This window comes from Zootoca vivipara, chromosome 2 (genome assembly GCF_965207765.1).
Source record: "Zootoca vivipara chromosome 2, rZooViv2.hap1.1, whole genome shotgun sequence".
Taxonomy (NCBI): domain Eukaryota; kingdom Metazoa; phylum Chordata; class Lepidosauria; order Squamata; family Lacertidae; genus Zootoca; species Zootoca vivipara.
Genome location: NC_142584.1, coordinates 77768741 through 77790720, shown reverse-complemented (window position 1 = coordinate 77790720; position 21980 = coordinate 77768741). Strand labels below are relative to the sequence as shown.

At 43.7% G+C, this 21980-nt stretch overlaps 1 protein-coding gene and 1 long non-coding RNA gene across 4 annotated transcripts in view; one reads left to right on the top strand and one right to left on the bottom strand.

Moving 5' to 3' along the window:
* NINJ1 (ninjurin 1) overlaps positions 1-15724 on the bottom strand; it is a 27422-nt gene extending 11698 nt beyond the window's left edge. The window contains exons 1-3 of one of the 3 annotated variants that reach the window (XM_088662230.1): positions 14920-15109; positions 10627-10885; positions 1876-2107 (exon numbers count right to left, since the gene is read on the bottom strand). In XM_088662230.1, coding sequence (XP_088518356.1) covers positions 1876-2107; positions 10627-10650 — 256 coding nt within the window. In that variant the 5' untranslated portion in view covers positions 10651-10885; positions 14920-15109. Of the gene's footprint in view, positions 1-1875; positions 2108-10626; positions 10886-14612; positions 14846-14919 lie in introns of those variants that run through there. The other 2 variants (XM_088662231.1, XM_035106312.3) reach the window with 2 other exon arrangements.
* On the top strand, positions 14520-21980 carry LOC148686927 (uncharacterized). The gene is made up of 2 exons (XR_015948227.1): positions 14520-14643; positions 21334-21980. It is a non-coding gene; the product is annotated as an uncharacterized LOC148686927 (long non-coding RNA).

Genomic DNA, 21980 nt, shown 5'->3' with positions numbered 1-21980 from the left:
TGTTGCCTGCTTAAAACATTTTCGTTTTCCTCATTAGAGAATGAATTTTATTCAGTGTTGGTCACTTCTTGTGCATTTTATGGTTTGATAATTGTATTTAATTGTATACCACCATGATATTTATTATGAGCTGGTGGTTTATAAATATTATTAAAAAGTAAAAGCAAAATGTGGTCAGTGACTGATTATCTCCTGTTGCAGTAAGTACCTTGGAACATTCTGTAATAGAAAACTATTTTGATGTTGATAAGATGCCCAAGGGAACCCTATATAATAAACCCATTGTGGTGAAAGGCTATGCAAGCTTTGGCGTTACCAGTCGCAAGTCCTTGGCTTCCAAGCCATATTTACTACTTTCCTTTTCAACACCTTGGAAGGCTTGCTTTTGAAGCAATTACTTTTATTTCCTAATGAGACTATAGTGTTGTAATGCTATAAGCCAAAATTAAACTATTTATAGATCTGAGAAAATAACAGAGTAGTTAAAATACTGACTATGACTTCCTCAGCATGGAAGAAGAGTATAGTTCAGATGGAAGAAAAGTATAGTCCAGGCTACATAAATTCAGGGTTTGGAAGGACAGTTCCTATATACTTCCTGAGCTAAAAATTACTCCTCAGAAACAAATGTCATAACTGTAGCCTTTTGATACTTCTTTCCACAACATGAATGGTAAAATTTCAGGAACGCTTTCAGAAAAGAATATATTTAGTATAATATATTTAGTATCTTATTTCAGTAAATATTTCATGTAAGTAATTCCATGGCAGCCTTGCAAAATAACCCAACAAAAGTTACTGTAGCATCCTATATAATAAAGTGCAAGTGTCTCTGCGTCCAGTTGTCCCGTGTGTCCCTGGGTTACTGCGCATGTGCCCCAGGGACACAGGGATTGGACAGCAGACACTGCACGCGCGCACTCTCCCCTCCCCTGCCTCCTCCAACCGCCGCTCCACCGCCTCACTGCAGGGCACATCAGGGAAGCGAGGGTGGAGGCCGGCGGAGGCCTCCTCACAACCCTCCCTGGCCCATGAGAGGAGCGGCGGGAGGCCGCGAAGCAGCGGTGGCGAGGTAGGCGTTTGTGTCCCGCGTCCTTCCTGTCAGCGGCTGGGGGAGAGGAAGGAAGGAGGAGAAAGCAGCGCTTTCTCCTCCTCCGTTCCTGTCCCCGTGCCGCCGACAGCAAGGACAGGTCCCAGGGTTCGGAGAAGCGCTGCGCAAGCGCTTCTCCGAACCCCAGGATGTTCTAGCGCCCATTATTGAACGGGCTGAAATACACTAGTTTACACATATATTTCCTAACCTGCACATGTTCGTAATCTGATGGAAGCCTATTTTCTTCATGTATTGGAACCCCGATCACACAGGGCAGGCAGTCGGCTTTCCTTTCTTGATGTCCCTCACAAAGTGTGGGGGTACGACCTGTGAGGGACCCATGGATTAGGCTAGCAGGTATGGCTCCACCTTCCCCATTGACACAATTGCAATAACATAGAGGGGACTATCTGAAAGGGGCTAATCAATCATATTCTTCTTCAAAGAGAACTGGTCCTATATTATTGTATTTATTCATGTATTAAATATATTGATTGTGTCTCTCATGCAGTGTACAGAATCTGATAAGAACATAATAATCCTAAAATATAATAATATACCCATCCACTTATATGGAACTATTTAAAGGAACTTTGTTATAAGAGAAGGATATAGCTATTTTTAAAGGTTTTTTTTTTTTACATGCCCATCTTAAAATAGAAAAATGAACACCAAGATTATAACAATCATTTTTGCAAAATATGAACACACCTCTTTTTAAACAGAGAAGTGAATACTATAAATAGCACAAAATCAGAATAAATTCATGTGACTATACATACCAAGGAATATTAGAAGCACGCCTACTATGATCTGAAGTGAGAGCGAGATGCCAATGAGGACAACAAGTGGGACATAGGTTGAAAAGGTAGGTCCTTGGTCCACAACTGCTTTGAGCTGGGATGCATTCGCCATAAGCAAGGCAATGTCCAACATACTTTCTGCAGCACTCTTCTTATTGGCATAATGGTTGATGTTAATTTGTCTGTTTCCCTGCAGCCATTGTGTTCGAGGCTGAAAGGCACAATATTTCAAAGAGTAATGATTCAGGAAGCATTAGAAGCATGGTCATGGTTTCCTATCAGCTACAGCTGTGTTTAAAAGTACATTGTATGGGAAGCAAGTTGCACAGAATACATTTCAACTAAGCAAACAAAGAGGGCCTGGCTTTGAGCAGTGCTGAGATGGGAAACCCCACATAAGCCCTTCTGTGTTCTCTGGCAGGACAGTGTGGCATAAATACAGAAGACCAACTGGTCATGGTTGTCTCAGGCAGATCTCCTTCGCCGTTCGAAAAGTTATGTTCTAGGAAAAAGTGAGTAAGATGGACATTCATGTAAAGTTCTGGTTTAACTGTAGGAAGGAAGAGCTTCAGAACTACTTGGAGAAAGTTGCACTGTTTGGCAAAGATAAGTTTTATACTCTGCTGCCTGTAGCTATTTTTTAAATCACCAAACATGCCCCATCAAAATAGCAGAATGAAGTTTATTACCACGATTTGCTTTACACTAACAAGTTCAGTTAGGGTTGCCATATTCCAAACAGTGAAAACCCGGACAGAAAAGTTGTGGTGCGCTTTTTTTTTTTTTGCAAAGTTGTCAAGCTTTTCTGGCAAAATCACAAACCGCTTATTTAGCAATTTTAATGGGCTGCCATATGGCTGGATTTTCCTGGACATTTTTGCTGATTTCGGCCCAGACACTGCAGTATTCCAAATAGGATGTATAGCAACCCTAGTAGTGGTGAGCTTTGTCCTTTCTGATATTTGATGAAATCTTCTGTAAGTTATATCAGACCTTAGGTTTCTAAAGAGTCAAACATTGTGCCACTGATGCCTTCAGCCTGCTAGCCAATCTGTGGTGAGCCCAACCACCCCCACATATGTCCACTGGTTTCACTTTTGCCTTTGTCAGCTAGTCCCATCCTGCCTGCCAAGACTGATGGCCCTTCCTTCGCTGTCCCCACCATAGCTGCCAAGTTTTCCCTTTTCTCACGAGGAAGCCTATTCAGCATAAGGGAATTTCCCTTAAAAAAAGGGAGAACTTGGCAGCTATGGTCCCCACACTTTGCCTTTTCCAAAGGGAAGTGTGCCCCCCACCAGCCCCTCTGTCTCTCACGTGCTTCTGTGCCCCAGCAGCTATGCCAGCTTGCTGTTTCCTATAACCAGCCATGAAGGCATCCTTTCCCTATCCCAATGTCTTGACATTTCTTTGGAAGAAACTGCAGTTTGGATCTCATTTCTGTTCTAATAATTAACATGGTAAATTAATTCCTGGCACAGGGTGGAATTAAAATCAGGTTGAAAGAGAGACCTTCCTGTCAAATGACAATGGCTGATCAGAAGCTTCTGCTCACAAATCATTGCTCCCCTACCCCTATTGAATATCTGGATATCAAAGGATATTGTGGGCCTCACCAGCACATCAGCAACCTGCTTGAGGCAAGTGCTGTTTCCCTCACTGTAGCAAGGCAGGTGCTCATTGCAAATGGAACATTGACTTTTCCGTCATGAGCCAGTAAATTTCAGTTTACCAAGCAAAAAGTTAACAAGGTGTGCAATTAAGCATCCGGTAGCTTGTTAATTGTGTCACCACAGATCATGTATAGATTTGCAGTAAAATGTAGTTGGAGATTTTTCCTAACACCATAAATCAGTTTGATGGGTTTTTTCTCCTGCTGACTTCTAATATGCCCTTCTCCTTTCTTGTCACTTTTATTTGAGTTCTAAATTGGGGGTAAGGAACTCTCATTGAGAAGCGTGACACTTCAGTATTGCTGCAATGTAATGTAATGTGCAGTGTGGGGGTTTTTTGTGGAAATTTCCCAGTATGACTCATGCTTTTCAGTTTACAAGAACATACTTTCTGTGCAGAAAGAAGTTATATGACTAGTTACAAAACATAAAAGTCAGTGTTTCATACTAATGGAAAAAAGATGATTTAATAGGGTAAATTTGCCCTAATTTCAGAGTATCTTCCTATATACATAAAAATGTATGACTGTCATCAGGCTGGCACTCTTGTGCACATGCGCAGCTGCCCAAAGAGGGAACAACTTTGGCATTTGAGTGTGAGAGGAGAGGGGACCATGGGAGCCAAGTTGTCCTGAGGGGAGCCTATCTGCTGCCAGTGGATCTTTTTGCCATTAAACCAGGGTCAGTTCCACAGGGACCTCCATGAATGAGGACAGCAACATCCCACACATTCTTAAAGGCATGCACAGATAGTGCATCTTTCCCTGGGCAGGCAGAGGCTTTAATGCCACATGCATTTAGTCTAAGGGCTACCAGGAAAACAGGAGTGGTATACCTCCCCTGACCCACTAGGTGGAAAAGAAGCAAGAGCTTTCTCTTCATTAGAACTCGCTTTTTTGCACTTCTTCCTTTGCACACATCTCCTGATGGGCAGAATGGAATAGGATGGGGTGAGACAGGCCTAGGAGAGGAGACGGGAAATGATTAGAAGCAGTTATAAGAGCAGGACGCAAAAGCTGCATTGGCTCTGCAAAAAGAAGGAATGGGAGAGCTAAATGCCAAAGGAACAGAGCTGGGGTAGTGAACTTTGTGGGCTTCTCTGAAGCAGAGACTGGTCACTGCTAGGAACATGATGCTGTGCCATGTGAACTTTTGGTCCTACTCCAGCAAGGAAGCTCTGAGTTGTGGGGGAAGTGGAACTTCAATGTGCAATATTTTGGTAAGCATTTCCCAACATTTACTTAATAAACAGGTTTCTGACCTTTTTGCAGAATATACGCACTTGGGCAGACCTTGCCTGCAATCAAAATATCTAAGGCTAAGAGGGGACCCCAATATCCGGACCCAGAAAACTTTCACATATATTTCCAAGATGCACACATGTGCGGTGTGTACTTTCATCCTACTGTCATCTGGTAAACACTGGCCCTGGATCAGCAAAATCTCATTAAACATTTCAAGCCTATGAAGAACTTGTGGGGGAAAAGAATATTGTTTTATGGTTGAGTTTTAGGAGCTGGACAAAATCAGATGTTATCTTGTTTCATAGGAACAGGATGCAGAAATTCTCTTATTGACTCTGGTGAAACAGATTTTGCAGAGTTTTGAAGCATTACAGAAACATTAAAAATCTGTGAACAGAGACAGCAGTGGATGAGGGTGACACAACACAGGAGACAACAAAACTTCTATGATGCCATCTGGAAAATAAATATATTGTCTTTTTCAAGCCATTAGCATTCCACTTCATTTTTGCTTTCTTGCCTCACTAAAGAGGTACAAGTCTTCTTGTTAATATAAACCATGGGTAGGTAAACTAAGGCCTGGGGGCCGGATCCGGCCCAATCGCCTTCTAAATCCGGACTGTGGATGGTCTGGGAATCAGTGTGTTTTTACACGAACAGAATGTGCCCTTTTATTTAAAATGCATCTCTGGGTTATTTGTGGGGCATAGGAATTTGTTCATATATTTTTTTCCAAAATATAGTCCGCCGCCCCCCCAAGGTCTGAGGGACAGTGGACCAGCCCCCTGCTGAAAAAGTTTGCTGACCCCTGATATAAAGTAAATGCATTTGTTTCCACACCTCCCTGCTACTGCCCCATCCCACCCACCCCATTATTAGAACTTTTTTTTCAAGTTACATTGGTTTTTGTGCAAATACGCCCACTTTTTATTCCCCTAATTCTGAATACCATCTTTTTGCACATCTGTGCATTCAGGATGGTGTAGGGTGGGGCATACTCCTTGTTAAAGTGAGATCAGGGGTCTTGATTTGTCAGTATATTTATACATTATCCAAGCAGCTCAAGACAGCATACACCATCCACTTTATCCTGATAACAGTCTGTGAGATGGCTTAGGCCATCCGAGGTCACCCATTAAGCTACATGGCAAAGTAGGTCTCATTTGAATTTGGGTCTCCCTAGTCTAACTCTCTAACCACTGCACCACACTGACTTTCCCCCCTGCCCCCTCTGGGCCCATGAACACAATGTGCCCTGCATTTTTAAGAGATTTGTAAATTACCCTTCATAGTATTTACCCAGCTTTCTATCAGGAATATACATTTCTGACGTCTTTTGGGGATAAACAAGTGCATACATGAAGAAAACACACAAATATTAACTGTTGGACAAGAAGTGAAATAAAATTAAATGCCACAAGCAACACAGTCGAGCACTGAGATACTGTACTCTCTCTCTTTTTTAAGGAAGTGAGGCAGAGCTGGGCATCTCCCTCCTGCCTAATTCCCAGAAGAGGAAAATGTTTTCATTACTGATTGCTTGCAGCAAAACTGCTGAAACAGTGGGGTAGTGGGGAAAAAGAAACGAGACTTTTGTTTGAGGGAGATATTACAGGGAGGAGCTGCCTCCCTGCAGCTCCAATGCAGCAGCCCACTTCAACCTGAAAGAAAATAATTTCTCACTCCTTATTTTGGGGCTGTATGTTGGTCTTCACAATTACAAGCCTATGATTAGCTAACATACATTTCAATACTAACTTTTTTCTGGAGGATTAGACATCATGTTTACTTATAATGTTTTTGGAACCATGAGATGTACAGAATTATTTTATTAGTTTTGAAACTGTGATCTGTGTTGTTTGGTTCTTCCTTGTTCTCTTTTTAACTTGCTTTTTCTTCTAGAAGCTTTGCATCTGTTAAGCATTTAAAAGTGGTGTTTTAATCTTGGCATGTGGGTGGGTATTGTTCTGGGTATTGTTCTTACGCTCTGTTCCCATCAAGCATATGTTTTCTAAGAGGGTAGAATTAAAAACATTTAATCCAATAAAATTAACACCTGATCCTTCAAAAACCTAAATGAAATGCGTTCATTTGAACCACTCACAGGAAAAATTCACAAGATCATTTCTACGATAAAAATCTTAATCATTCCTCGAGTTGAAAATACCTTTCCCATTTAAAAAAAATATAAGAGGCATGCATTGGATTGGAAGGGGGGAATGGAGAGGGGGCAAGGAGAAATTTTCCTACCTTCCTCCCCCTTGTTCCACTACTTTCCAGTATTTTCAAAATTCCACACAGTCTTTGGTTGATGACTCTACCAAGAAATTTAAATATAGGTAAAGAAGCAAAAGGGGGAAGGGGACTCCCTCTTTAATACTGCCATTCCACACTGGAAGACAAATAGGAATGCAGCTATTTCTTACTATCATGTTCATCTGCCTCTTATTCACTCCCCCAACTTTGAACATTTAAGAGCTAAGGCAGGGCTACATTATTGTGATGTGACATGGCTCCTCAAGGTAGCATGGCCCTAAGTAAGTATTGTGTAATATTTGTCATCTATAAGTTGAGCCCTGGCTTAAACAGAATCAAGAGCTGAACTGCTTTTAAGATGTCCAGTTAAACTCTACCGTAGCTATGTGTTTCTTTGCCTCTTCAGAAATCAGTGACCTTTTCCAAAAGCATGTCTGAAAAACATAGTACAGATCAACATAAAGAAACAGGAACATAAAGAAACAATTCACTTGTAGCAAATGACAAAAGAAAATATGACAAATTTATTAGAATTAGAATTAAATTGGAAATCTCAAACATATAATTAACACAATAAACTGCTTCTCCGAATAAAAGTCTTATAACATCCACATTCTATTTAGATCTTTTTGTATTCTTCAGTAATGCTTAAGACTCTTGATAGGAATTTGCATTAGGGAAGCTATTAGGCCTGTGGTAAAGTATGATTTAATGTTGAGCTTCAGACCATATTTTGCGCTCTCCTCTTTCAGCCTCATTAAAAGGTTCTTTAATTCCTCCTCACTTTCTGTCATCAAGGTTGTGTCATCAGCATATCTGAGGTTGTTGATATTTCCTCCGTCAATCTTAATTCCAGCTTGGGATTCATCCAGTCCAGCCTTTTGCATGATAAATTATGCATATAAGTTAATTAACCAGGGAGACAATATACAGCCGTGTCGTACTCCTTTCCCAATTTTGAACCAATCAGTTATTCCATAACCCAGTTCTAACTGAAGCTCAACATCAAAAAAACTAAGATCATGGCCACTGGTCCCATCACCTCCTGGCAAATAGAAATGGAGGCAGTGAGAGATTTTACTTTCTTGGGTTCCATGATCACTGCAGATGGTGACAGCAGTCACAAATTTAAAAGACACCTGCTTCTTGGGAGAAAAGCAATGACAAACCTAGACAGCATCTTAAAAAGCAGAGACATCACCTTGCCGACAAAGGTCCATATAGTGAAAGCTATGGTTTTCCCAGTTGTGATGTATGGAAGTGAGAGCTGGACCATAAAGAAGGCTGATCGCTGAAGGATTGATGCTTTTGAATTATGGTGCTGGAGGAGACTCTTGAGAGTCCCATGGACTGCAAGCAGATCAAACCTATCCATTCTGAAGGAAATCAGCCCTGAGTGCTCACTGGAAGGACAGATCCTGAAGCTGAGGCTCCAATACTTTGGCCACCTCATAAGAAGAGAAGACTCCCTGGAAAAGACCTTGATGTTGGGAAAGATGGAGGGCACTAGGAGAAGGGGACGACAGAGGACGAGATGGTTGGACAGTGTTCTTGAAGCTACCAACATGAGTCTGACCAAACTACAGGAGGCAGTGGAAGACAGGAGTGCCTGGCGTGCTCTGGTCCATGGGGTCACAAAGAGTCAGACACGACTAAACGACAACAAAGTATGATTTAAATACTACAATGAGAAGATTTTCATTTACTGTATAAATAAAGCCTGTTAAAATATTTGACTAGAATCTAAAAGAAATGTGGACCATACTCCACTTCCCTGCTTCTCTACATGGTCCCCATGTGACCTGGAGACTTCCACATTTAATGGTTGTAACGCTGATGCTGTGCCAAACCATAGATTTAAAGTAACAGATAGTCAGGCCCTTAAAACTGTACAGAACCACTCTAGAGTACATGTCTACAAAATAGCTTCATCACAAAGAAGATACATAGAAGCAGTCTTGACACAATGGACCATTCACACCAGTACAGTACCTAATTATCTTTTGATTCTTTCACATTACACAGAGTGTTTTTATGCTAGCAGCACATTATTATGGCTGGTGCCGAGACAGGAACTCTGCACAGAATAATTATACGATGGATGATTGCACACAGTACATGAAGACTTCCATCACATGGAGATCATTTCCAGCTTCTGTTTTATAAGGAACTAGTATCTTGAAGCCCGTTAAATTAACGGGTGCTAGAACATGCAATCCACCCCCCCATTCCCCCCTCTCCCCCTCCCTTCTTTTCTCCACCCACACGTGCCGATACTCTCCTGGGCTGCCACTGGCGCTGCTCCTCTGTCGCTGCTCCACCTCCTCCTCCTCCGCTGCTGCGGTCCATGCCTAGGCAGGGGAGGGGGGAAGGTAGGGGCGGCCAGGGCCCTCTTTCCTTCCTGCCCTCCCCCGGGCTCGACCCTGCTTTTGCGAAGGGTTAGCGGGGAAGAATGAGCAGCATCCCTCCGCTGCCACCGGCTTCTTGCTGAACGCAGCGGAGGCACGGGGTAGCAGAGGAGATGCTTCACGGAGCAGGGAAAGAGGGGCGGGCGGCGGGCGGCTGCCACCCGCCCCTCCTTCCCTGCTCCCTGTCAAACATCTCCTCCCCCCCCCGGGCTGCTCTTCCTCCCCCCCCATGCGCTGTCCCCGCTTCTGTCTGCCTATGACCCTGCACCGCGAGGAAAACGGTAGGCAGAGGGGTGGGGGGGGAGAGAGAGCGCGTGTGCGTGACACCAGCTTGCTGCTGGTCGTCGGGGGGGGGGAGCGTAGGAGAGAAAAAAGGGGGAAAGCAGCCTCCTTCTCCTCGCCTTTCCCAACCCACCCAGAGCTGAGCCCACCACACGCCGGGGGGGGAGGGGTTGGGATGCGGCGATGGGGTGGCGGTGGGGAACGGTGGCGGTGGGGACACGAACGCCCCGGCGGCGGCGGGGAACGCGCGCTCGCGTCTCAATCCCTCACGGTCCCTTCCCCTCTTCCCCTCGCGCCATTAATCGGGAGGCGAGGCGCGGAACGGCAGTTTGGAGGGAAAGCCGTTGAGGGAGAGAGAACCGCATTCCGCCCCCCGGCTCTGTGTGCGTCCAGTCTCTGCGTCCAATCCCTGTGTCCGTGGGGCACATGCTCAGTAGCGCGGACACAGGGACACAGGGAATCTGGATGCAGAGACACAGGGACTTTATTATATAGGATGTAACATGTAGACAGTCTCACCCCCAAATCCTGCACCTGTGACCTCATGGGAGAAAGTGTAAGCTACAGACTTGCTTATGCCAAGGCTGCACCTGGCCTTCAAATGCAAAGTTCAATGGTTATCAATGAATAACCCCACCCTGTTATAACAAACATTTGATTCAATATAGCGAGGACTTGCGCCATTCAGTTACAAGTATATATTTAAAAATCTCCTTTTTCGAAATGAATTTCAAGCAAACACAACATTTTAAAAAAAGCATTCAGACATTTGGATCCTGATTATGCAAACTCCAGAAACAGTACTCCTGAAGCTCTTGTACTAAGAAATAGGGAAAGGTTTGCAGGGAAATTGCTGCATTTCACACTCACAGCAGTGCAGTTGTGTCCTTGCATTACAGTAGATCCACATGTGAAAACATTCCCATCTGTGGGTCAGACTTCCTGAGATGAATGGCAGTTTCTCAAAATATGGCCTTTACGTTTTATATCCTGTCTATATATCAAGGTCTTAATTTACTCAGGAATATTCTCTTGGAAGATGTTCCAAAAAAATCATATCCAGCAGAATCTTGCTGTGGCTTGTAGGCATACTATTATGTTGCGGAAGTATTCGTGCCTGCACATGGACCTACATTTGGATAGGATGAGAATATAAACAGGGATCTGAGTCATAGGATTAATGTTATGACACACAGGCATTTTCTAATGCCTTCATGCATGGAGTAATTTGCTGAAAGTCAAATTCGACCAGACTAGCAGTTCTGTGCTGCTAGTAATTGCTTTCATACAAAGGAGAACCACTGAACTGTGTGCAGCTCCCTTATGAAAATGTATATAAAATAAAAATGGTTAGCTAGTAAGTCTAATTGTTTAATTATGTTCTGGCCCAACTAATATTACCACTGGCCTTCAGAACACATTGTATTAGGTGGGGCAGGGGGGGAAGCAGGTGGGATGCAAAACTAAACCTTCCTTCCTTCCTTCATTTATTTAACTCACTCTGTCCATTCTTTACTTTCACACCAAACACTCTTGTTGGACATGGGAAGAAAAATGAGCTTGAGGGTGTGAAAAGGGTGCTTGGAGGTATGTGGGCTACCACTTGCCAGTTTGACCCTTGCCTTTTAATTAGTTTGTTTATAAAAAATAATACTTACATGCCACAATTTAATTTTAAAAAGCAGTTTTCAACTGTTGTACAGACTGTTGTAAATAAAACCACATAATCCCCTCACAAATTAAAACCACAAATTACTAGCTAGCTATTTCAAAAAAAAATATGTTCCTAATTGTCTGCATAAGCCTGGCAGCATAACAAAGTTTTCAGCAGACATTTAAAAGTTAATGCAGAAGGTGCCTTCTGTCAACATCAGATGAGCCTCCCCAACAATGATCTCAGCAACAGAGTTGGATATAAGGGTTCAGGTGATTCCTAAAGTACCACGGACCTCGCAAGTTGTTCAGGAATGCTGAACAGGTACTACTCTATCCTAGGGCAATATGACCTGCAGTATGATACTCTTGATTTGTACTTGATCACTACTAGGGCTACGACTCTAGTGATCACCAGTGGATCTCCACAGATTCTAGAAGTCTCAAACCATCACTACTTCTAGTTCTCCTTTGCAATAATTCAGTGTCAGCTTATTTGCTTTCATTCAATTTTCCATGACCACCAAATCTCATTTTATGCTCAAAGATTGGCGTTCCTGGATGTGAAGAATATAGATCTGAGTGTCAACAGAATGCTGCTAACATTGCACTCCAAAACTTCAGGCTCTCTCTACAAACAGTTTCATACAGATGTTTAAAATGGCTGGGATAAAACCATTTAAGTGCAGATAGTTGCAGAGAACTAAAAATAACAGTCTGCCGGTGGCTATCTCAGAAACCGTCCCGTCAGAGAAGTGGAACCACTTAAAAGCAGTCCCCTAATTCTTGGCAGGTCGATCAGGTACTCAAGTGGAATGCCATGGTCTTCTAGATCAAAAGCTGTTGACAGGTCCAGTAAAATCAAAAATATTTTACTACTTCTCAGCCTCCAGTCACCGCTCATTCCCCACGGCAAATAAAGCAATCTCAGTCTAAGGGCCAAACCAGAAACCGGACTAAAGCGTATCAAAAAAATGTCTACCACCCAAAGTTGCTTAGAGTTGCAAAATAAACTACAAGTTCAATCATGTTTCCCAAGAAAAGGTGAACTAAGAAACCAATCAAAAATTTGAGGATTTGCCACCAGCCAATAATCCATTTTCAAGGCGGTTATGATGAGAACTCCCACTCTGATGATATCAGCCTTATGCTTAAATTTTCTTAGACAAAGAGGAGACTGTCTTGAAACACCACGCTTATGAACTGAAGGCCCTTCTCTTGAATCTACGATATGGGGGGGGGGAATTCAGTAGTTGGTCAGTAGTAAATGAAATGCATTCTGTGTCTTAGAGGCATTTTCAAGTGTCCACAAATCTATTCAACAAATCACCAAATCTTCCGAAGAGGAGAACCCAGCAGCACATATCCCCTCCTGGGAGTATTCTTACCCAATCTAACAACACAAGAACACCCCTCTCCCCCCCCCCAAAAAAAATCTCTTCCAAACTAGGGCAAAAGCAGGTGACTTGGGAGAGAAACAGGGGTTTATTTCTAAAGTTTGGACAAGAGAACATCCAAAACAAATGAGAGAAATCCTCACCTCCCTCTCCCAAGTCTTCTGCACTTGCCAGAGGAACTGGGTGAGGGGATGAAAACAGGAGCTGACTAGTAACCCAAAGCTTTGGCCTTTGAATCTATGGTTTTGAATCTTTTCCACCTTTGTTGTGTGTTGTTTTGAGCTGTGGCGCTGAAAATAAATGCCAGGGCTGAGCCCTGGTGCACCCTAGCACAAAAGACCTCCTGCTCTTTTCAGACAGGACAAACAGCTCCAAGGAGCAAGTCTTGGATGCCAGCTCCCCATTCAGCAGTATCTCACATCCAAAGGAAAAGGGAACTGAAATTGGATCTAAGGAAATCTGACAAGAGGCAGGGTAAGCTTTTGTATGAAAATCAAAACAAAATGGGCAGGGCAGGGCAGGGCAAACAGTACCAATGCATTATAATAAAATTTGTTGACAAGCTGGAACGTTTGCAGAGGAGGGCAACCAAGATGATCAAGGGTCTGGAAACTACCTAAGTTAAGCCTTATGAGGAGCACTTGAAGGAGCTGGGTATGTTTAGCCTGGAAAAGAGGAAACTGAGAGGAGATATGATAGACATCTTCAAATATCTTAAGAGCTGTCACATGGAGGAGGGAGCATGCTTGTTTTCTCCTGCTCTGGAGGGTAGGACTCGAACCAGTGGCTTCAAGTTACAAGAAAGGAGATTCTGACTAAACGTTTGGGAAAAACTTTCTGACAGTAAGAGCTGTTTGGCAGTGGAACAGACTCCCACAAGATGTGGTGGACTCTCCTTCCTTGATTGTTTTTAAGCAGAGGTTGGGTGGCCACCTGTCATGGATGCTTTAGCTGAGATTCCTGCATTGCAGGGGTTGGACTAGATGACCCTTGGGATCCCTTCCAAATCTAAGTTTCTATGATTCTATGAAATGCGAGCACTGCAAACTGTGGCACTTCCTTGAACAATTTTCATCTATGCAATTTCAAGGAATTTGGACGTGCTCTCTTTTTCAAGTCAGTAAAAGACAGAACATCCATTTCTTAGATGATCAAACCAAATCAAACCTTAGGAACTAGTCTTTGCCACAGGGTTGCTTTAAGAAGAACATCTAGGTAGATGGGCCAGTGCTTCAAAACAGACTTTCAGTGAAATCAGGTTCTGTTGCCACAGATACCGCTCTACACCTCCTTTGTCTCTAAGGTGGTAACTAGGTGGGTCATGGGGGAGACACTAGTAAACTCCAGTTGGCAAGCCCTCAGGACATGAATTCCTCCTGGGCCTGATGCAGTTCCCTGCTCATTCTGAAGTCTACATGTCACCTGATCACTTGTTTACATTATTTTGTAGATCAGTAGAAGAAAGCTATCCACTGGCTCCTCATCTCGCGGGCTATTTTCATTTCCAACACTCTTCACTGTGACAGTCATGGGCAATTCTTACTCTTATTATTAATTATTTGTAACCCACCCATCTGGCTGGGTTGCCCCAGGCCCTCTGGGTCATCACTGGGCAAAAGCAGCTTTGAGCGCAGGCAGAACTAGGGAACACAAATCTATTGCCAGCCTGGGCCCAGAGGCTCCCTCCCACCTCCGTCGCCCAGAAGCCGCCCTCGCTGTTTACTCCATGCCCTTCCCCGAAGGCCGAGATTTGTGGGAGGCCGGCTGAGATTTGCGGGAAATCCCAGCAGCCAGGCTGGCACTGACCTCACCGCTTTCCTAAAGGCTTTTCAGCGAGGTAAGACAGGTCCAAGCCCCCCCCCCCCGCGCTCAGCTGCCTCCCAGAGCCCAGACTTTTGCCCGTTTTGTCGCCCTGGAAACAAACAAGGCCCCCTAAGGTGCACGGCGTCCTAATAGGAAGCCTCGGCCGGCGGCCGGCGTGCTGAAACGCCAGCTCCTCCCCGGCTCCTGCTGACGCCGGACTCGCGGCAAGAGCGCTCAATAGCCCGCGGCGACTGCAAAGCCGTTCCGCGCGCGCGCGCGCACTCTCCCTTCCCCCCGGGGCGTTCCTTACTTGCTCGAGCGGCATCGCGTCGCCGTTCTCCGCGGTTAGCCCATTCATCTCGTGGGTGTCTGTGGGGGATCCCATGTCGCCGCCGCCGCCGCTGCAGCTGCCCTCTCCGCCTGCCTTCCTTCCTGGCCAGCCGGGAATGGGAGCCGCAAATCCAGGACGTCGCCTCCGCCTTGCTACGCCCGGGAGCTCCGCTCGCGCTGAGGGCTACGGGCACTTTGGAGAGCGCGAGGAGGGAGGGAGCGAGAAAGCGGAGCGCCGGGTTTCCTTCCCGCCTGGCAGCCTTGCGGGGGGGGGGGAGCCCCGTCCCGCCTCCGAGGGCTGGGCGCTGCTGCAGATGGTGAGCGGTCCGCGGTACTTCCCTTTCGCCTGCTGGGGCGGCGCCGTCCTGTTTGCAAAGGGCAGTTTCTTCTTCTTCTGCTGCTGCTGTTGGTGCAACCTGGGCCTGGCGCGTGTCGGGCTCTCCTTGCCAGGGAATGACTTCAGGGAATGATACCTCGGTATTTTCCAGGAAAGCGCCCGCCCTCCTTGCCAGAGGAGGACGGCTAAGCCCTTCAACAAAGGCGGGAGACGGCAGCTGGCTCCCTAATCATCCTAGTGGATTTTGCGCGCTCTTTAACAATGCTGCAGTCCTCATTGTGGGATGTAGGACCAACTGTCATCTATGTGTCGGTTTTGTTAGGACCGTGGAACAGTTAGGCTGCTACTGCTGATAGATGCTATGAAGGAGTTGTTAAGACTCACTAATATGTAACATATAGTTTATTTTATAACCTGTATGAATCTGACAGTAAACTAGTTTGTTTTATTATAACACAGATTCATGTGTAAGGAAACGTTCGACTCTGGCACTAAACTAAAGTATATTATAAACGTTCCTACACACATGGCGAAATGGAAGACACCCTGACAGTAGAACAAAGTATATTCTGGTGGACCGGCCCCCTGCTGAAAAAGTTTGCTGACCCCTGGACTAGATCTTCGAGAAGAAATCCACACACACACCCTAACATGTTGGTTATTTTTGTCTGGATATTTCTTCGTAGTGCCTAGCTACACATTGACACCCAGTTTCTCCCACCTTTTATTTTACTTGAGAAGCAGCCTCGGAGGTTGATAAGGGAGCAGATGAAATAGCAGTGGGATGATCTTAGCCGAACCCCTTCTTGCCCTTTGTCCAGTCAAAAGTACCTACAATTTGCTTGCTTGGCATGGGGAGAAATGTATTTATTTGTTTATTTTAATTGTTAGTTGAACTTTTAAAATGACATTGTTAAAGAGGAAAAAAACACTTCCAAGGTGGCGTACAATTAAAATACAATGCAATTCCACAACAACAGAAACACGAAAAGCTAGTTAAAATAAACCACAAACATCCTGTACCCCCGAAAGTTACCAAACTACAGTAAGCAATAATGAAAACCATCAGCAGAAGGGAGAGATCAGCAGGTCTTCTGTGCTTTCCTAAACACATGAAGTGATGGGAGTCTATTGGATTACAGCTCGCTTAGCATATCAGAAATGTGAGGCAGCATCCCAGAAATATGGGATCTCAATATATTTGTCTTTGCAGGGAGAAAGGTAGCTTGTGCAAGGTGATTTTGAGTGGGCAAATGGCAGGAAGGGAAAGGCCTAACAGTTTACCTGCATTTAAAAACCTGCTTGCACACTTTTCTGGTAAGAAAGCCTCTTAGCCTAACACATCTACCCCTTCTGATCACCAGCAACAAAGTATGATTATTACACCGGGAAGGAATAGCTTAAATAGGGTTCCCACATTTCCAAAGGCAAAAATCAGGACAAAAAACTTTCTTTGGGAATTTTTCCAAAGTTTTTGCGCTTTTTTGTGAAATCTCAAAAATCTATAATGAAGTTTTTGAGCTATTTTTAAGCAAATCCACTGAAAAATACGCTACAGACATGGGTTGCCATACATCCAAGTCCACGCCGTCATCGTCATTGTTGTCTCACAGCTGCCTCCAAGAGCGGACATTTCAGCTATTTCCATCCAGACACAGTTTATGATGGCCAAATGGTGACCCTAAACTTAGCTGCCCACCTTCACTTCCCTGGTCTTTATTTCACACCTCCATCTTCAACATGTTTTTTTAACCTCCATTTGCTGTTCTTTCTTTCTGTAATTGTTTTCATTTTCTAAAACAAAAAACAAAACATAATAACAACAATAAAGATCAAAGCAAGAAAGGAAGGATGCGAGAAAGGAGGGAGTGGTAGTATTCCCAAAGTAGCATTATCGTTCCAGAAAGTTTTCCTTCACAAGCACAAATATTTTCCCAAAGGAATCCATGAGAACAGGGCGGCTGCCAATCACATTCCTTTGCTTAAATGTATTTAATAAAGGGATGCCGAACTTTAGGGAACTCATCCTTCATTTTAGGATGGTGTAGGGTTCGGGTAAATGGTTCATATCTGGAGTTCAGCTTCAGCTGAGTTTACTGTTCTTTGTTCATGTAGCACAGGCACGTCCAACAGGTAGATCGTGATCTACCGGTAGATCACTGGATGTCTGTGGTAGATCACTGGTAGAACACTGGCTCCCCTCAAAGAAGCTCAACAACTTTGGCTCCCCTAAAAAATGCTCAACATTTTAGCCCTTCACCCCCCCCCCCTCAAAAAAAAACCCAGGGCTTTCCCGCTTCAGAAAAGCTCAACAACTCTGACCTGAACCCCTAAAAAACGAGGCTTACCTCCTCCCTTAAAAAAGCTTAACAACTTTGACCTGAACACCCCAAGGGGGGTAGATCACTGCCAATTTTTAACTCTGTGAGTAGATCGCAGTCTCTTCAGAGTTGGCCACCCCTGATGTAGCAGAACCTCCAGCCAGCCAGAATCTGTTGTTTCCCAGACCAATAACAATGAGTCCACTTAAATCCTAGGCCACATCTATAAATACTGTAATACTGGCTTTGAACAAAACACTTTATTACATATCTGGCGGATAAACTGACAGCACAGACTTCTACGGTAGCACAGCACTGATCCTTATGGAAGCATTTCTAAGAAACACACCAGCTAGAACAAGAAGGCATAGAACCTTAGCTAAGCAGTAGGAATATAGAACAGCACCACCTAGTGGCCGATGGGGGTTGCTTCCGCTCTTATTACTATACTAAAAGAGAGTACCTTTCAGAACCTGTCATTAAGCAGCTACCTAGGTTACAACATGGTAACAGCAGAAGGTCTCCAACCTTGACATTTAACACTCTGACATCATTAAGATCAGACAAATATTTCCCAAAGCACACACATAAACAAATAAACAGCTATTCTTTGCACCTTGCAAGTGGATTCTTCTCAAGTTTTCTTGGAGGTGAATGTGCTAGGATTTTGGTTACGTAGAGACGGGGCTGCTTGAAAATAGGGTTAAATATAGTTTCCACTTTACAACTATTGCTAAAACCAAACATTTATCTTTCTGGTCCACATGTGAGTATTAACTCTGGATCACTGGGTAGAATTTGTGCTCTGAATAATGATCAAACTAAAATTTAAAAGTTTGCATTACATGAAAACCTATTAGCAGGAGATATGAATGGCATTTTAAATCCTAAAATAGACAGATCACAGAGCCAGAGAAAGTCTGTAAGGAAACATAAACAAGCTAGGATCCTGCAAAAAGAAAAAGAAAAAGCATGTATAAACATGAAAGATTGATTGCTAATAGATTCTTGGAGATACTTTAACACAGAAGAGAGAGATTGTACATTACACTCAATATTACATGATTTGTATTCAAGAGCTGATCTGATCTGGGTTACACCAGCAGTATTACTGATCAGTATTGAAACAGGTGGACATGCCGATCATAACCTTGTAGCAATGGAATTATATGGAGAAGGAGGGGATTGCCAGTGGAAACTGAATATTTTTAATTAATGAACCCAGAAGTTATTCTTATGAATGAAACCATTTATAATGTACTCATTCTTATAAATGATTCTCATGAGGTATCAAAAGGTGTAGTTTCAGATACTAGCAAAACATTTATCAAGGGACATCCAATTACTTTTTGATCCTTTTAAAGGGGGTATGGTGACTGTTAAGTGCTACAAACTGAAGTTGATAAATTAGAAAAAGCGCATATGAAATCTTTTCCTAACATAGCATTTGAAATGCTGAATATATATATAAAGGTAAAGGTAAAGGGCCCCCTGACCATCAGGTCCAATCGTGTCCGACTCTGGGGTTGCGGCGCTCATCTCGCAGTATTGGCCGAGGAGGCCAGCGTTTGTCCGCAGACAGCTTCCGGGTCATGTGGCCAGCATGACTAAGCTGCTTCTGGCGAACCAGAGCAGCACATGGAAACGCCGTTTACCTTCCCGCCGGAGTGGTCTCTATTTATCTACTTGCACTTTGATGTGCTTTCGAACTGCTAGGTGGGCAGGAGCTGGGACCAAGCAACGGGAGCTCCCCCCGATGCAGAGATTCGAACCGCTGACCTTCTGATCAGCAAGCCCTAGACTCTGTGGTTTAACCCACAGCGCCACCTGGGTCCGAAGATATATATATATATATACACGCTCAGTTAATTAGAAACATGAAGCATATCAAAAGCTCAACTTGATGAAACAAAACCTATGAATGGGCTAGTAAGTAGTAGAGGAGTTTCTCTATATATAATAAAAGTGAAACACCCCACATTGGACTATATGTAGTGTCATGTCACAATCCTGGATTTGCATGAAATCAGGGCAGGGCAGGGAAGCAAGGGTGAAGGCACAGCAGCAGTGGCCATGGCATGGGACCAAAAAAGGAGAAATCCTGAGGGGGGCAGGAATTGTAGTTAAAAGCAATGGAAGATATCTGAGTAAAGCAGGGATGGAAAGAACTGAAAGGAAAATGATGCCTTTAAACAACAGCAGCAAAGCACCATGGAATACTGAGGGCTTTGCATCTATTATCTCCCTCACATTTGGCAGCTGAGGAATGGACGACAGAGAAATCTGAGTACAGCGAGAAGGGACAAATACTTAAAGGGGGGGGGAAATAACTGTTTAAAACAGAGGCATAAGTTTGAGGAGAGCAGGGGTAGAGTGACACTGAGAGGAAAATGGTATTTTTAAACAACAGCAGAGATTTGAGGAAAGCAGGAATGGAGAGATACTGACAGGGGGGAAGTGGTGATTTTAAAGAATTGCAGAGGTTTGCATAGAGCAAGCAGGGGTGACACCGAGGGGGGAAAGGGGCAGTTTTAAACAAGATTTGAGTACAGTACAGCGAGAAGGGAGTTTGGAAAGGCTCTGTTGTGTTCTCTTCTATGCTACCGTATACCCATCTATTCTAGCTCTCCTTGTTAAAACTGGTTTCTTTGTTTTCTTAAAAAAAAACCCAACACCTTGGGGGCAGGGGTGCCAACTTGAATAAAACATTGTGGGGACCCAGGTAAGCCTTGCCCTCCATAATCGCTCACATGATGCACTGCACACACTCTATTTGAATCGGAATGCCCATAAACTTTGGGGGCCCCAGCTCCTTAAAATATTTTATTGTGGGGGCCAAAGCCTAGGAGTTGGCTCCTTAGACTTGTGGGTCTTGCACCCCTGCTTTACTCAAACATCTACTTTTGTTTAAAACCATAATTTTTATTCTCTCCACACCTGCTTGTCTCGTACAGAAAGTGGTTTGGGGAGGAAGAGGTTCCGACGAAGAAAACAGCTCTTATGAAAGGACAGGTTATTTAGTGGAAAGAAAATGGTGCTGTAGTAAAAAATAGTTCTCCAGTTATTCCTTTTGAAAACTCAAGTTCCAGATTTTAAAAAATCTTCTTTAAATCGTAATCGTCTGCAGCTGGAGAAAGTGTCTAAAGAGATTCCCAAAATGAAAAGAACATTGTTGAAAGTTGACCTAGGTGGCCATTATAAAAGCTTGTTACATAAGTTGGCGATTCCAAGCAAGTGCACAAGTTTAAACAAACTTGATGTGATGCAGTACTCTCTCTCCCACTCGGAAAAAACGGATGTCACCCATTCATGCACAACAGAAACAAAGCAATAGATATACAAAGAAATTGGAGGGGGCCCTTGATTCACATGGGAACAGAGATTACAAATCAAGCGCTTGATGTCAGTAACAGTTGCCGTTCCTTCAGGGCTTTCACCTTTTCCTTGAAATTTATTGCACTTGTGCAGTTCAGTTTATATATCCTTGGGGCTGTAAGAGTATGAATACAAATTGCTTTAATGGATTTCCTGTCATGCCTCTGTGTGCTTTCCTGGTTTGGGATTTTTGCGAGTACTTTCTTTCTCCTCCTCCATAGAAATGCATTGTGACACTCCGTAGCAAAAGCCAAGCTATGTTGCTCAACAAACCTTTCCTTCCTTTCTCTCGGCTTGACTGGGGTTTCCTGCTGTTGCTTAAAACGTAAAGCCAGATCTTATTTCCTCCTTTTTTTTGCAGTTGGAACAGTAAATGAAAAAAATTCATATAATTGAAGTGGTGTGGACAGAATTATCAGATCACTAAATAGGACACAAATCCACAAAATTCATTTCTATGACTTGCTACTGAAGCGGACACGGAGCAATGGATTCAAACTACAAGAAAGAAGATTCCACCTGAACATTAGGAAGAACTTCCTGACAGTAAGAGCTGTTTGGCAGTGGAATTTGCTACCAAGGAGTGTGGTGGAGTCCCCTTCTTTGGAGGTTTTTAAGCAGAGTGACAGGCATATGTCAAGAATGCTTTGATGGTGTTTCCTGCTTGGCAGGGGGTTGGACTGGATGGCCCTTGTGGTCTCCTTCCAACTCTATGATTCTACTGGGACAAGTTCCTGCAACCTCTCTCTCGTGTTCTGTTTAGCATCACTGCATCAAATTGTGTTGAGAACATAAAACGAAAGTTACAGCTTCAAACTGGGATGAGTGTGGTGCTTAAATGTTGGAGACAATGTTTTGATCTCATAAAATGGATTCTTCCCTGTCTATTTTTCAAACTGCTGGCCCTCTGAAAGGACAAAGGATCAGCTCTCCTACATTCCAACAATACCCAGATATTTCGTTATATAACCATTCATTTGTGTTATAAAATAAAAACAAAAACCAGGA